The sequence below is a fragment of the Scyliorhinus torazame genome, chromosome 13 (genome assembly GCF_047496885.1).
Source record: "Scyliorhinus torazame isolate Kashiwa2021f chromosome 13, sScyTor2.1, whole genome shotgun sequence".
Classification (NCBI taxonomy): Eukaryota; Metazoa; Chordata; class Chondrichthyes; order Carcharhiniformes; family Scyliorhinidae; genus Scyliorhinus; species Scyliorhinus torazame.
The window spans coordinates 61,011,540-61,029,164 of NC_092719.1; the positions used below are offsets into that span (position 1 = coordinate 61,011,540).

The 17,625-nt window shown below is 41.7% G+C and overlaps 1 protein-coding gene across 3 annotated transcripts in view; it reads left to right on the top strand.

Annotated features, from left to right (window-relative positions):
- The window catches only part of kif21a (kinesin family member 21A), a 189,137-nt gene that overhangs the window by 123,977 nt on the left and 47,535 nt on the right, over positions 1–17,625 (top strand). For 2 of the 3 annotated variants that reach the window (XM_072471655.1, XM_072471658.1), the window contains exons 21-23: positions 649–750; positions 2,205–2,370; positions 12,241–12,261. In XM_072471655.1, the coding sequence (XP_072327756.1) occupies positions 649–750; positions 2,205–2,370; positions 12,241–12,261 (289 nt within the window). The remainder of the gene's footprint in view (positions 1–648; positions 751–2,204; positions 2,371–12,240; positions 12,262–17,625) is intronic. The other variant, XM_072471656.1, reaches the window with a different exon arrangement.

Genomic DNA, 17,625 nt, shown 5'->3' on the forward strand with positions numbered 1-17,625 from the left:
ACTAAGCCTTATTTTGTCGATTATATATGGTATTGATCGTCTAGGTGGTGGAAATTTTACTGTAGCCATAACTTAATGTACAAAAACAAAACTTTGAAGGTGCTGTAAATCTTTAATGACAACAGAAAATGTGGGCATTACTCAGCAGATCAGGTGGCACCTGAAGAGAGAGAAACAGTTAACAAAGGTCATAAACTTGAAAACAGTATCTCTCTTTCTTCTTGATGCTGCCAGATTTGCCGAGTATTCCCAACATTTATTTTTGTTTTTATTATATCTGAAATGTGAAAATAAACCTTGTCACTATTATTCCCATGCACTCTGCTTTCTCATTCATTCTGTGATTTTCTTCCATTTGTTTCCCTTGCCATCCCTCCTCCCCAACTTTGATCTTGCCCCTCTCCCACATGGATGTGTAATTTTCTGTGTCCCCCCACCAACTTTGACAATGCTTTTGTCAAATTGAAGGACAAACAGTTTGCAATAAAATTGAAGTGGAACAGTACACCACATAAATAATTTAAATACAAATGTTAGCTAGCATTATTGGATTACAGCTTTACAGAAATGTTCAATAAGTAGTCTACATTCCTCCCACTGAACAGTGCAAAAGCTTGCATTGCTTTAATTTCCTCTTGTCATCTCCAGGATGAGGGGGGCACAGTGGACGTTTCAGCAGTAATCACTTCCTGCTCTTTGACAGAAGCTCGCTACATATTGGATCACTTCCTCATCATGGTTATCAATAAGGTACATTTAAGAGCAAAACTCTGAAGACTTATTTATGTTAGTCAATTAGCCTGAGCATACAGGCTAGTACTTCATCAAATAGAGGATAGCCCTGGAGAGTTACATGTTCAAGCCTAATTTGAAGCTATCCAGAACATTACTTCCAGATGAAGTCTTAGTTTCAATATTAAATTCTTCAAGTTGACCAGTTCCATTGTTTGGTACAGTTATGCCATATCCTCTTTGTGTTGAATGAAATGGGGATATCTCCAGATATCTCCCAGCAGTACTGGTTGGGCAGTCGTCACATGTTCTAACAGCACTAGCATCTAAGGAATTTGTAAATGTTTAATTTGGTGCATGAGATTTGTGTTAGATATATGTACTTTTCTCCTCTCCCTCCCTGTTGTCTCACCAGCTCTTTTGCTCTCACCAGCTCTTTGCTCTCAATTTATGGGGTCAATTATTTAAGGTTTTATGCATTTTGGTATAAAATTTCAAGCTATATGGAATTAGCTGGCTGAGCAAGTAATGTTGTTGCTCAAAATGTTACAGGAAAAATTGCAGAGTGTTCTCTTGCATGTCACTTGCTGATTTGTGATTTAGCTTTGGGGAGAGTGTTAATTATTTGGTTTTGCACAGTTACTGGCATGTAATTGGTATTTATAACTTTGTGTTGGAGCAGATTAGGATGGTTATAGAAAGGCTGTACAAGACGGTCACAAGATAGTGGTAGCACAGTGGTCACTTTTTAATGTGATACCTTGCATACCTTTTAAGATGTAACTTGCATACTTAATATGTTGGACATGTTATGTATTTCCTAATTTCTGTGTATCCCATTATTCCATGGTTGGCTTGAGGTATTTGAATTGAATATCAGATTAAATATTTAGATTGCTTCTGTGCAAGGTTTGACTTGCAGATATGTTACAGGACATCAATTTTCCAGGTTGAGCACAGCATTTTGGCATCCAGGATAAAAATAGAATGCTAAACAATATTGGACTTTATTAAACTTCTCACTGACAAATTTGTAATTGATGTCAAAAGAGAAAATACTGGAAAATCTCAGCAGGTCTAGCAGCATCTGTAGGGAGAAAAAAAGAGCTAACGTTTTGAGTCCAGATGACTTTTTGTTTGTAATTGACATAGTTCTAAGTACCTTGAAGCCTGCATTGCTTGAATTTTTTGAGAATTTTAAAACTAAAATTTATATTGCATACTTTTTCCCAACTAGATAACTCGAGTTAAAAGTTAGTTTGTCTTGTAAGAGCTTTAACTGTCAGTAAAGAATTGATATTAACATGGAGTAGGGAATACAAAATAGGCTTTCATATTCAGAGGTGAAGGGATCTCTGGTGGAAAGAAATTAAGTTGAACTTGACCATCACGAGGATATTTCTTTTGCTTTAACTGCAATACTCTGTATTGTTGAAGAAAATGCCTCTGAAAAATGATCCATCTGGTCTTAGGGTCTCCAAGCTGCTCAGAAGGAATCTCAAATTAAGGTTTTGGAAGGCCGAGTGAAGCAAATAGAAATAAACAGTTCTACTCAAAACCAACTGCTGTTCCACATGTTGAAAGAAAAGGCTGAATTTAACCCAGAGCTGGAAGCTTTACTTGGAAATGCTTTGCAAGGTAACTGTATGACCCTTTATCTATACAGGTGGCATGCATATTTTATTTACAGCGCATGATGTAATTTAGATTTGTTCCACACACTTGCTGGCATTTTGAATTAATGCTGTTTGGAATGAATTTCTTGAATATTATCTCATTTTGGAGTATGTGGAAAAATGTCATGGATAAATTGATCATTAATGCACTAATATAACACATTGGCTTTTATTCAACAGAATAAGGTTAAAGGTATTTTCAATCTTTACAGCAAATTGAAAAGTGACTTTCTCCAGTTTCCCCATTTGGAACGGTGTATCAATATGCTGTTGTCTTAAAACTAATGACCTCTGACAAGTGAGAACTTGAACATGGTCAGTACATCTGGGGAATACTAGAAATGAGGGATTGATTTTTTTTAAATAAACATGCTATTGAGGTATTTTTTGGTATTGTAACAACACAATAAACAATGTACATTAAACTATAAACAAAATGCAAAAGCCGTCTCCCCTTACAGGCCCCACCTTTATTAACCCCCTACTCTAAGCTAAACTAACACCCCCCCCCCCTTTCTGCTGACGATTAATTTTCCGCGAAGAAGTCGACGAACGGTTGCCATCTCCGGGCGAACCCTAACAGTGACCCTCTCAAGACGAACTTGATTTTCTCCAAACAGAGAAAGCTAGCCATGTCCGATAGCCAGGTCTCCGGCTTTGGGGGCTTTGAGTCCCTCCACGCTAATAGTATCCGTCTCCGAGCTACCAGGGAAGCAAAGGCCAGAATGTCTGCCTCTTACTCCTCCTGGATTCCCGGGTCTTCCAACACCCTGAAAATCGCCACCTCTGGACTCAGGGCCACCCTTGTTTTTAACACCGTGGACATGACATCTGCAAACCCCTGCCAAAATCCCCTAAGCTTCGGACATGCCCAGAACAGGTGGACATGGTTCGCTGGTCCTCACGCACATTTTGCACACCTATCTTCTAACCCAAAGAATCTGCTCATCCGGGCCACTGTCATGTGAGCCCAGTGAATGACCTTAAATTGGATCAGACTGAGCCTGGCACATGTTGCGGACGCGTTGTGCCTATTAAACGCGTCCGCCCATAGACAACCCTCTATCTCTCCTCCCAGCTCCTCCTCCCATTTGCACTTCAGCTCCTCTGTCTGCGTTTCCTCTCACCCCATAAGTTCCTTGTAAATGTCCGAAACGCTTCCTGAATCCCCCTTAGTGGTAGGAGCGGGAAGGTTGACACCTGTTTCCGTAGGAAGTCCCACACCTGCAGATACCTGAATTTGTTTACCCTCGCCAACCCAAACTTCTCCTCCAGTGCCCTCATACTCGGAAAGCTCCCCTCGATAAACATATCCCCCATCCTCTCAATCTCTGGTCTCTGCCATATCTGGAACCCCCCATCCATAATTCCAGGGGCAAATCAGTGATTATTACAGATTGGGGACCAGACTGATGCTCCCTCTGCCCCCACATGTCTCCTCCATTGCACCCAGACTCTCAGGGCCGCCACCACCACGGGGCTGGTGGAGTACCGTGCAGGCGGGAACGGCAGAGGCGCAGTTACCAACGCCCCCAAACTAGTGCCCTTACATGAAGCCGCCTCCATGCCTCCCCCTCCCCCACCACCCACTTCCTGATCATAGCTATATTCGCCGCCCAGTAATAGTTATTAAAATTTGGCAGCGCCAGCCCGCCCTCTCCCCGACTCCGCTCAAGCATTACCTTCCTTACACGCGGGGTCTTGCCAGCCCAAAAAAGCCAGAGATCACTTTGTTGAACCGTTTAAAAAAGGACCGCGGAATAAAGATGGGGTGACATTGAAACATGAACAGGAATCTCAGGAGGACCGTCATCTTCATCGTCTGCACCCTCCCAGCTAATGACAACGGGAGCACGTCCCATCTCCGAAAATAGTCCTTCATTCAGTGTACTAGCCGGGCCAGATTTAATTTATGCAGCCGGTCCCATTCCCGCGCCACTTGAATGCCGAGGTACTTAAAACTTCCCCCTACTAATCTAAACGGCAGCTCTCCCAATCGCCTCTCCTGTCCCGTTGCCTGGATCGCAAACATCTCACCTTTCCCCATATTTAGCTTATACCCCGAAAACCAGCCAAATTCCCCAAGAATCCTCATGGTTTCTTCCATCCCCTCTAATGGGTCCGATACATACAGAAGCAGGCCATCTGAATAGAGCGAGACTCTGTGCTCCACACCCCCCCTCCCCGGTCCAGCCCCTTGAGGCTCTCTGAGCAATTGCCAATGGCTCCATAGCTAGCGCGAACAACAGTGGGGAGAGGGGACATCCCCGTTTCGTCCCCCGGTGCAGTCTAAAATAGTCCGATGTTGTCCTTTTCGTCCGTACACTTGCCACAGGAGCCTGATACAGCAACTTGACCCAGTCAATAAAGCCCCGCCCAAATCCGAACCATCCCAGTACCTCCCACAGATATTCCCATTCTACCCGATCAAAAGCCTTTTCTGCATCCATTGCGATCACTACCTCCACCTCCCTACCTTCCGGGGGCATCATGATCACATTTAACAGCCTTTTTACATTGGCCACCAACTGCCTACCCTTAACAAACCCCGTCTGGTCCTCCTCAATAACGTCCGGGACACAATTCTCAATCGTGGAGGACAAACTTTTGGCCAGCAGTTGGCGTCCACATTCAACAGGGATATCGGCCTGTAGGATCCACACAGCCCCGGGTTCTTGTCCCGCTTCAGAATCAGCAAAATCGTGGCCTGTGACATCGTCGGGGGAGCACCCCTCTTGACCTTGCCTCATTGAACATCCTCACCGGCCCCAATATCCCAGAGAACTTTTTATAAAACGCCATTGGGTACCCATCCGGCCCCGGGGCTTTACCCGCCTGCATGGCCTTCAGACCCTCCACTATCTCTTCCAACCCGATCGGGGCCCCCAACCCTTCTACCAGCTCCCCGTCCACCTTTGGGAAATTCAGCCCCCCCAAAAAGTGCCTCATCCGGCTCCGTAGGGGGTTCCGACCTATACAGCCTACTGTAGAAATCCCTAAACACCTTATTCACCCCTGCTGAATCTCCAACCAGGTTCCCATCGCCGTCATTTACTTTCCCTATCTCCCTGACTGCCTCCCTCTATCTAAGCTGCTGTGCAAGCATTCTGCTGGCCTTCTCTCCATACTCCTAGATTGCCCTCCTCGCCTTTCTCAGCTGCTCCACCGCCCTCCCTGTGGTTACCAAGCCAAACTCCGCCTGTAGCCTCCACCGTTCCCTTAAAAGCCCTGCTTCTGGGGTCTCCGCATACCTCCTATCGATCTGTAGTATCTCCTTAACCAGTCGGTCCATCTCTGCCCTGTCCACCTTCTCCCTATGGGCCCGTATCGCGATCAGCTCCCCTCTGACCACCGCCTTCAGTGCTTCCCAGTCCATCGCTGCTGAAATCTCCCTCGTGTCGTTGACCTGCAGGTAGTTCTGAATGCCTTTCTTCAGCCGCTCGCACACCCCTTCGTCAGCCAAAAGTCCCACATCTAACCTCCAGTGCGGGCGCTGGTTACTGTCTTTACTAACCTGCAGGTCAACCCAGTGCGAGCATGGTCTGAGATTGTGATCGCCGAGTACCCCGTGTCCACCACCCCTGCCAGTAAGGCCCTGCTCAAAATGAAGAAATCAATCCGGGAGTACACTTTATGCACGTGTGAGCAGAAGGAGAACTCCTTCAGCCTTGGCTGCCCAAATCTCCATGGATCCAACCCCCCCCCCCCCCCCCCCCCATCTGCTCCATGAACCCTTTTAGTTCCTTTGCCATTGCTGGCACCCTGCCCGTTTTCAAATTTGACCGATGTCTCATGGAGTTCACCTGATTGTGGTATGGGGAGCACAGGGCCCACTCTACAAGTGTGGTACAAGTTCTTTTTAAAGTAGCAAAACAATGTTTATTCTATGAACTCAAGTTAACCTTTCTAAAACAAACAGTGAACATCTTAGCAACAGTTAAATCAAATACACCCCCCAAAGAATACAACACCAAGTAACCTGTAAGCTGTCCTTTTAACACCTAGCAGACTTAACAAACCTTTAAACAGAAGCACATCAGGGTTTACATTCACTACTGAGAACATTTATAATTCTGAATTCACCACATGATCCAGAGATAGTCTTTTATGGCAGAGAGCTTAACAGTACAGCTGCTTTGTCTGACTTCAGCTGCAACACACTGAAAAACAAAAACAAAAAGACCCAGACACACCCAAGCTTTTCTCAAAGTGAAACTAAAAAGCAGAACCAGAGCTCAGCTCCACCCACACTCTGACATCACTGCAGTAACATGAGCAGCCAAACATTTCTTAAAGCGACATTCTCATGACCCCAGCATCCTCTTCATAAACTTCACATCATCCCAATTTGGCGCATGCACATTTACTAATACCACCTGCACCCCCTCCAGTTTTCCACTGACCATAATGTACTGACCTCCCACATCCGAAGCTATTCTACTCGCCTCAAACACCACCCGCTTATTGATCAGGATCGCGACCCCTCTAGTCTTTGAATCCAGTCCCGGGTGAAAGACCTGACTGACCCAGCCTTTCCTCCATCTAATCTGATCAGTTACTCTAAGGTGCGTCTCCTGCAACATTACCACGTCCACCTTCAGTCCCCTAAGATGCGTGAACACACGTGCTCTCTTGACCGGCCCATTTCACCCTTGAACATTCCAGGTGATCAGCCTAGTTGGGGGGCTCATTGCCCCCCTCCTCCTTCGCCGATCATCCATCTCCATTTTTGGGCCCGCCTCCAGCCCATGCTCCGTGCCTCCACTGGCCCACCCCCAGGCAGCCTCTGCCCCCGACCTCCTCTCTGTCCTTTGGACCAAGTCCCTCCCTCGTCAGCAGAACATTTCCCCCCCCTGTATTGACGAGTTGCTAAGTACATGGCAGAAATGACATAGAAGGGCTGCCCTCTTAATTTGAATGGTGCAAACCAAACAACGTTTTCAAGTTTAAGTGTGCATGCCTTAGGAAAAGACAAGGTTAAAACCTCCAGAGGACCAAATTCTGCATTATATCTGATTTTCTATTTTTCATTCACTTTTTAAATCAAAGTTTTGCAAATTACAGATGACCCTGATGTTAGCTATCCAGAGATTAGTCCTGCAAAGTTTTTTGATATGCTTCCTTTAACAGGATAATGCTAATTGCCATTTGCCCAGATTACTTTTATGACAAATCATCATTTTAGAAGACTTTCATTGTAAAATTTAACGAGTGATTTATTTGTAATATGTTCTTTTCTGCAAAAGTTGGGGTAGCCTAGTTGTCCAACTTGTGGAGTCCATCTATAATTGCATCATTCCAGAAACTCTGAACCACTTATTTAGGTTTTGCTGTACTTTACAAATGACAGTCTTGCTGCTAATGAAAATGAAAATTGCTTATTGTCACAAGTAGGCTTCAAATGAAGTTACTGTGAAAAGCCCCTAGTCGCCACATTCCGGCGCCTGTTCGGGGAGGCTGGTACGGGAATTGAACCGTGCTGCTGGTTTGCCTTGGTTTGCTTTCAAAGCCAGCGATTTAGCCCTGTGCTAAACCAGCCCCTGGTTAATGTTAGATTACTACTCAAAGTTTAAAAAAAAAAATTTTTTTTTAGAGTATCCAATTGTTTTTTTATTACAACTAAGGGGCAGTTTAGTGTGGCCAATCCTTGCACATCTTTTTGGGTTGTGGGGGTGAATCGCACACAGGCATGGGGAAAATGTGCAAACTCCACATAGATAGTGACCCTGGGATGGGATCAAACCCGGGTCCTCAGTGCCGTGAGGCAGCAGTGCTAGCAACTGAGCCGCCCTCGACTAATGCTAGAAGTTAATCTTATACAATCCTATATTGTCAAAAATATATAATTTAAAATCCATTGCAGCATTGAGTCAGTGGAAGCTTGAGAAAGAAAGATGTTTTGAAGAGTTTTTAATGCAGGGTCATGAAATAGCTATATTGAGGTGCATGTCTATATGCAGAAAAACCATGACAACATTCAGACCTGGGCTGATAAGTGGCAAGTAACATTTGTGCCACACAAGTGCCAAATAATGACCATCGGCAGAAGAGAAACTCAAACCATCTCTCCTCAACATTCAGTGGTATTACCATCATGGAATCCCACACTGTCAACATCCTGGGTGTTACTGTTGACCAGAAACGGAATGGGACCAAGCATATAAATACTGCGGCTGCAAGAGAAGGTCAGAGGCTGGGAATTTTGCAGCAAGTAACTATCTCCTGATTCCCCAAAGCCTGATTGCCATTTACAAGGCACAGTCAGAAATGTGTTGAGTCCAGCTTCAACAACACTCAAGAAGCTCAACACCATCCAAGCCAAAGTAGTCCACTTGATCAGCACCCATCCATCAATTTAAACATTCACCCCTCACCATCCAATGCACAGTGGCAGCACGTGTGCTATATACAAGATGCACTGCGGCAACTTGATGCAACTCTAGCAGCAGCTTCCAAATTCGCAACCTCTACCATCATGAAGAACAAGGGCAGCAGACGCATGGGAATTCCACCAACTGCACATTGCCCTCCAAGTCGTACATTATCCCTCCTTGGAACTCTCTTCACCTTTCCTTCTCTGTCGCTGGGTCAAAATCCTGGAATTATGCTTAACACCACTGTAGGTGTACCTGTACTATATGGACTGCAGTGGTTCAAGAAGGCAGCTCACCGCCATCTTCCCAATGGAAGTTGGGGATAGGCAACAAGACACCCACATCACACAAAATAATTCTTAATAAAGTGATCACAGGAGCAACTACCAATGGTGAAATGTAGAGGAGTCGGTTCATTTCAGGTGATTTGCATGGCTGAAGAAGGTCGCCGAGGTAAGGTGCAGCAATGATAGATTTGAAAGAGAATGAAGATCTTAAATTATGACGCGAGCCATAACGTTCTGGATGAAATATAGTTTGTGAAATGAATTAACCAGGTTCTACATCTGCAAGCATAGATCAAGGGTCACTGGTGAGGAGGTTGAAGGAAAAAGACTTATGACTCTTAGTGGGAGCTGAAGAAAGATTTTTGGTTTTGCCACTAATTATTTTGTTGGAAACATTTATGGTTTCTCCAGCTTGTCCAGTGCCGTTTGGCTGATTGTTTACATTGAGGAGTCTTTGGGTAATGATGTATTGATTGTCTAAATCCAAATAGAATTTAAAACCTGTCAACAATATAAAAAATGTTCTTGACTCTCAGTGGATTCTTCAGAGCCATTAAGAGAATCAGGTTAATTTCTGGTTTGAAACGAACCTGTCCATAAAAAGATTTCTGTTTGTTTTTCCCTCTTCAAAATACAAGGCTCACAATAAACCCTAAACCTTCTTCTATCCATTGATTGTTAATTTTAGGTTTCTTTAGGGGATTGAATTTGTCTGGTTATTTTATGATTGGGACATAGTTATTTAGTACTAATGTGTGTCTCATTCTCTGTGCGATAGCATTGTTGGAGCATCAAGTTTTGCTTTGCCATGCACTCCCTTTTATTAGTATGCAGCTTTGCAATATCCCACAGAGTAAGATGAGTATCCTGCATCAGACAATATTCACCACCTCGGATTGTGAATAGATCACTAGCGAAAGAGCTATTGTTTAGTTCCTGCTGGCCATCTTCCCTTATTTCTTAGAACTTGGCAATACCCACAAAATGCAACTTTTCCCCAAATAGTGGGAGATGCTTATTATTATATAAAATGTCAGGCATTGAACTTTGAATGATCCACATTAATTTTATGATTATCACAATTGCAGTGCATTATTTCGTCCTGCACAAAGGGAGAACCAGGTATTTATGCTACCTACCATCATCTTCAAGGTGTTTACGTTTTAAGTCCAATTCAGTTAGGTTCATGTTGCGTCAGTATTTGTTTTCAATGAAAGAAGGAGCTCATGATAAGGTTGCTCGAATAGCAGAATAAAGTTATCTTTGAATCATTATAATCCCGGTTGATACTACTGGAAGGGAAGGTGCCAGAATGGAACTCTGGCTTAAAATACTAACTTTTTTAAAAGAAAATGTGGATGAACAGTCATAGGAATGCCAATTGACTTTTAACAACAAAACATGAAAAGTTTAACTATGATTCAATGCTCCCTCACTCCCATTTATCTTCACAAATGTATACCAATTTTAATAATGGGTCACAAAGAATATCCAATGCTGTAACGTTCTCAGTAACCACACAGTCCCTGTAACCCAACAGGCTAACTGTGGTCAGACCGCACCCCACTCCTGAAGCCAAGTGGTGGATGTCACCCAATTGATCTTCTGTGGATCTCACGAGTGTTTCCAAACTCCAATCTCAAAGACACATCATAGAATCTTCTTTCAAACAATGCCTTCTCTCAGCTGTTGTGGCAAGGATCCACCTCTGGGATTTCCACCTCTTCTTTCCATAACCCTTTGCCTTGAATTGCCAGGCGCATCCAAGTTTCCTTACACACACACTCAGGTACTCAGTCCCCAACAGAATACTATTTCAAAGATAGGAATTTGGACACCAAACTTTCTTCAGGTATCTGGCTTTTCTCCAGCCAACTCTCACCAGCTTTGCTCTTCCCAGTCCTGTCTTCAACTTCAATGAACAGTACCCTGCTCAAATTCCAATCCTGCTTTCCTTTTTACTTTAATCTTCATGGAAGCCTCTTTTTTCGTTTCCTAGTTTCTAAAGCTAGCTTTCTTGCCCATTACTCCATTGTATGGCATTCCTGTTTCTAACAGAACTGTGTTTAACTGCTTCACTGCTAAGCTCCAACAGCTCTTAAGTTCAGTTAAACACAGTCACAAGATTTTTCTTTCCTAAAGAGGCCCCTGACTGCCCAGCAACATCTCATTCTTTATCCAAGCTCCTGTTTACCTTTCACACTGTAAATTCTCACCACACAATGTAGACACATTTGAACTGAAACCAAAACCCCCCATACATGCAAACACCTTTGTTTAACATCAATTTAACTGGAGATTTACTCATCCTTACACAGAAACACCAAATTAAACTATATACCTTATTTTTAAATTTTATTTCTAATATCCAACAATACACCATAGAGCACTTAAAAACTGCCTCTGCTTCCTGACAGGGTCATGTGACCTGGAAGATACCAGGTTCAGTTTCTGATCTCCAAAGTTTGTTGATTTAAGCCAGGATAGTAGACAAGATTAACAGCAGTATCCCTTGGTTAGTTTTGGGACAATTGGTCCATTTTCCTGGTATGGATTGATGTTTGTTCAAAAGTGAACTATTTATAATACAGCTGCTTAATTATCCCGATATATAAACAGAAAATGCTGGAAAAAAATTCAAGTGATAAATCACTGGCCTAAAATATTAATTTAGCTTGTGAGTTATTTTGGTGTGTGTTTCTTCAGACATTACAGCTTTGACCTAATGGATCAGTCTGTCTCATTTTATGCAGTACACATTGTGGCTTTGCATTTGCAAAGTAAAACAAAATGTTGGTAGGTGAATTTATATGATTGTACTTCAACATAGCTTTATTCCATATTCTGAATTTCCTGAGCTGCTGCACTGGGAGAACATATTTCAACACAAAAACTTTCCTTTTAAAATCCTTGATAATCTACCACCGAACTGTGCATAATATAGGTGTTTAATGTGAAATGGTTAATTTTGGGTGCGAATGATATTTTCAACAATAGTGTATATCTAATAACCAATACAATTAAAGTAGTTTTAGATATATTTGTTTGATTTCAGCATTGGTTCATTCTTGCTGATGACTCTATAGGACAGATTTTTTTTTTAATATAGTGAATTCCATTTGATTGGTTTGTTGCTTTTCTTTTGTTTCCCCGTTGCTATTGTTTACACAGAACTAGATAGCATACCTATGGGTAAGTTAATTGTGCCTACTATTATGTGTAACTGCATGGTTTACTAAACAAGCTTGTATGCTAACCTTGCTGCATCTTTTAATAACATCTGTAAACGTTTAAAGTCAGCATGCAGCATTTTATGGGAACTGAATGCAGATCATCATTTTTCCTGACTCATCACCACCTTTTACGTCATGTGAACCATTGGAACATTGTCTACGTGTGCTCCAGAAGTTAACTACTGACCATTGTAGCAAAATGTTGACTCCATTTACACCTTGAATGTTAAAAATACTATCCACTGGATATGAAATCACTATAGGCCTGGACCCTTTCTGTCTGTTTGTTGCTACTTTAACTCATTCCAATAATAAATCGTAAGTTATGGTTTTGTGAATGTACAGTTTACTTTATACTGGTCAAAGTAAAAAATAATGTGTTTAAATACAAGCTAACAATTGTGCTCAACACCATTAATTTAAATAAGAAAAATGACAAAAGTTTTTCCAGTGATGTTTTTCTCAAAATACTTTCAGGATTAAATAACACCTGTGGTTATGCACTGAGACAATCAAGAAGGACTGTTGAGAGCTACACTAGATTATGGACATAGTTTTGAGCACTGACAGTGTTTTGAGTAATTCTCCAGACTCTGATTAATTTTAATACCGGCACAGAGCAGTGATATATAATTTATATTGGTATAAACTGTGAGTAGCATATTTAATGCAAGATTATAAGACTGCTCACTTTTGTAAGTTTCCAAACATGGTATACCAACCAAATCTTCATTCAGAAAAACCCTATCAACTGTTGTCTCTAATTACATAGAATTTACAGTGCAGAAGGAGGCCATTCGGCCCATCGAGTCTGCACCGGCTCTTGGAAAGAGCACCCTACCCAAGGTCAACACCTCCACCCCATCCCCACAACCCAGTAACCCCACCCAACACTAAGGGCAATTTTGGACACTAAGGGCAATTTATCATGGCCAATCCACCTAACCTGCACATCTTTGGACTGTGGGAGGAAACCGGAGCACCCGGAGGAAACCCACGCGCACACGGGGAGGATGTGCTGACTCCGCACAGACAGTGACCCAAGCCGTAATCGAACCTGGGACCCTGGAGCTGTGAAGCAATTGCGCTATCCACAATGCTACCATGCTGCCCACATGACCGCGTTGTCTAAATCATCGTGGTTTATGGTTCATTAAGGAAACAGTACAAAAAAAGACTTTGTCTATGACTAATCAGAACATGTTCCGTGTGAATGTCGGAGGATATGCAGGAAATAACCCATGCAGCCTTAGGAATTATCTAAATAATATTGCATCCTCAGGTGTGATACAGCTTGCGATGAGATGATCCACTGATTTTCAAGCTTGGAGAAATGTTTATTATTTGCAGACTTTTTAAGATCAAATAAAAATACAAAGAATGAAGTCCAAAATTAAAAGGAAAGCCATATCTCTACAGTGGGATATTTACTTAGTGTAAATTTGATTCATTTTATTGTTCAATCTTCACATACATTCAGATGTTTATCTTTGGCAGCCATCCTTCGAATGAAAAAATTATTTGAATGTTACTATGTCAATACGATTATGCTATTCGAATCTCCTGATTATATCCTGTGGTCTGTTTCACCACAAGCATGCAATAAAACAGGCCATCAAGTTATTTTCCTTCAGCATCTGCAAAAGATATATCGTACCTCTTCGCTCAGTAAATACAATATTTGTTCAAAATGAGCCTAAATGTGCTAACCAGAATCTCTTTTTCCCAAACATTATGTGAATAAAGAAGGTTAGGTTTTGTGAAGATTTGTAGTTTGATGCTAAACCTTGCAAGGCTTTTGTTCCATGCCGTCTTGGCTGCACTGATTCCGTTGTACTAAGGGCTGCCAACGATGTCAGTGTATGGTTTCAAGATTTAAGTCGAATGTTCTTCCTGTTGACAGACACCCATGGATCCTGCTTTCAGTGCCTTCCATATCCTATAAGCCACTTTGATCTATCAGAGCATTTGTACATACACCCATGGGTTTGTTAATTTTCTCCTATTATTGGCAAAAGTTCCTTTGTTCTCGAGCAGAGAAAAAATTATCTTGTTCTGTTTTCCTCTTGCTTTATTTCTCTTTTGTGAGTTCTTCGAAATAAGTTCTATTTTCTGCATTTTTCAACATTTCTAGATAATCTTTTCAGATGTACCATTGGAGTTTGTTTCCAGCTCCGATTTCTTGTTGGAGCTTTAGATGCTCTAAATGGTGTGGCTTAATGCCTGAATATAAATTCCACATCCCTGATTGTTTCACAAACATAAAGAAGTATTCCATTGCCCTTGTATACAGCATCACCTCTTACAATGTGTGGCCCATTCAGAACTTTTTTAAGAGATTAAGAAGCTTGAAGTACAAGAAGACAATTCTGAAATAAAAGATTTATTGTTGAACCATCCACATGGTGCAAATGAGACCATAAGGCATAGGAGCGGAATTAGGTCATTCGGCCCATCGAGTCTACTCTGCCATTCAATGATGGCTGATGTGTCTCCCCATTCTCCTGCCTTCTCCCCATATTAATCAAGAACCTATCTTTCTCTCTTAAAGACAGAGGAATTTGGCCTCCACAGCTTTCTACGTTCCACAGATTCACCACCCTCTGGCTGAAGAAATTCCTCCTCATCTCAGTTTTTAAGGATTGTCCCTTCAGTTTGAGGCTTTGCCCTCGGGTTCTTGTTTTTCTACTAGTGGAAACATCTTCTCCATGTCCACTCTATCTAGGCCTTTTCAGTATCCTGTAAGTTTCAGTGAGATCTCCCCTCATCCTTCTAAATGCCAATGAGTACCCAGAGTCCTCAAACGCTCCTCATATGACAAGCTCTTCATTCCAGGGATCATTCTCGTGAACATCCACTGGACCCTTTCCAAGGCCAGCACATCCTTCTTTAGATACGGGGCCCAAAACTGCTCACGATACTCCAAATGGGGTCTGACCACAGCCTTATACAACCTCAGGAGTACATCCCTGCTCTTGTATTCTAGCCCTCTCAACATGAATGCTAACATTGCATTTACCTTCCTAACTGGCGACTGAACCTGCACGTTAACCTTAAGAGAATCTTGACCGAGGACTCCTAGGTCCCTTTGTGCTTTTGATTTCCTAAGCCCTTTCCCATTTAGAAAATAGTCTATTCTTCCCACCAAAATTGCATCACCTCGCACTTTTCCACATTGTATTCCATCTGACACTTCTTTGCCCACTCTCCTAGCCTATCCAAGTCCTTAAGAATTCAAAACTGGAAGACAACAACTGCACATGGTACTCACACGTTTAAATTCAGGGTACATTAAGATTTAAAACTTTGCTGCTTCCTCCCCTTCTCTCGCTCTCTCTTGCTCTCAGCCCCCACTGAAATTTATTTTATTATAATGGTTATTGTGGACTGGAGCTGGAGAAGTTTGTAATTTTCACAACTTCACCCTGCTGTTGCTAAATGTCTTCATATGCTGCCTCCACTGATTGCATTGGAACTTGGCACTCTGAGTGGAAGTGGGCGAAGTTTTGCTTTTCTCCTCTGCTGGATGTTGGAGTAGTATTGTTGGACAGGCTTAGATTTCATTTGAGAGTCGCAGAGAAGAAATTAAATGCTCACCACAAAAGGAATGGAGACTTGGCAGCACCTTGAACAATGGAGAAAGTTTAGGAATTAATTGCAAAGTGCATTTCCTCTGCTGGGACACAGTATTATCATGCTGAACATGCTAGTTCCTGATTTATTTTAATCACTTAGGGTGTGCTGCTTCAACTGACCATATTTTTTTTTGCAGTCTTGCTCTTTTAAGATATACTACCTAGTTCACTAATGGTTCATGCAGCAACCACTTAACTTTGTCCTTAACAGGAAACATGTATTGCTAATTGTGCCTTTGGAACATGAACTATTTTATTGATGCATTGCACATGAGCTTGCAAGATCGCACCTTGAGCACCCCATTTGGGGGAAAGAGAATTAACTTTTAGTTTGGAACTCTCCATGCAGTTTAATTGAAATTAAAGTCTTCGTAATCTTAACATACAGATGAATGCATTCTTGTTCGGCTAATTTTTACATAAGGTGAAAAGAAGCAGCAGTTTTGTTAAGAATCACAATTTGAGGTGAATCAATTACAACAATAGAGCTACAGAGAAGCTTGTATTTTTCTTTGCACTTTCACTGTTTTGTGCTGTAACTACAATGGCAGGCAATTGGCGCATTTCATCTGGAGCTGATCGGCCAGTTGAGTGATTTTTCCACCACTGTTGGTAGTATTTGTACATTATTTTTGCACTCCCCTATATACTGGCTTTGAAGTTTTCCTTCAATTGTCATTCTTTGGCTCTACAACAGGTCTGATAACATTTGTTTGTGTGTGGAGAATGAACAAATGAAACACTAAATCACTTGCCTTCAGTGTCATCTTCATACTTTGTTTATTTTTCATACATAACGCCTGCTGTAACCTAATGAGGACCTTTCTCATTTGTATTTTTGCATCAAAATATAAAAACTGGTAAACATCCAGAACAAGCCTTACATGCACTAAACTTCGCAGTTACCTATCACTTGCTTGTTTGAATGACAACTATTGGCTTGGTACATGTTTAAAGATTGGGGGTGGGTGGGGGGCATAAGCAGATGGATTGTGTATTTGTCCGCACCAAATGATCCCTTCAGTCTTGTATACCAAAGCTGTTATGCACCCCAACCTATTCATATTAAAATGGAGTTAGATTTTAATTAAAACGTCATGTTGTCAAGTACTCTAAGCAAATGTAGCTATTTGGAATCGAATTAAACAATTCAGCAGTGACCCTATCCTAGAGTAGATGTTTTTAACAAATTGAAAAAGTAAAGAATCTACAACCTTTGCTATATCCAATCTATCAATTTGAATACAAGGTGAAAGCTGAAACTTACAAAGTTGTTTGAAACAAAAACTTGTTGCAGTCAGTATCTGTAGAGAGCATGACAGCTGAACATTTCTGGAATAGCACTGAACACGAGCTAAGAACAATTTTACCTGAGTCTGTTGCTGTCACTTAATTTCTAATTTGATTTTAATGACAAATTTATGATTTAAGGATACATTACTATGGAGAAATATGTAATCGGTTCGGTTTTGTAATATTTTAATGGAATCAAGGTAGTGCATCCCTTTTTTAATATAACTGCATTGTATTTTTTTTAATCATTCGCCCTTTCAAGATTAATAGTTCATGCCAGCTAAATTTCAAATTAAACACAAGTTTTCACTGTCTGGACAGAATGAATTGTGACTGAAGGAATATATAAATTTTCCAGGCCACCATTCCAAGAGAGAGACGATTATTTTATTTTG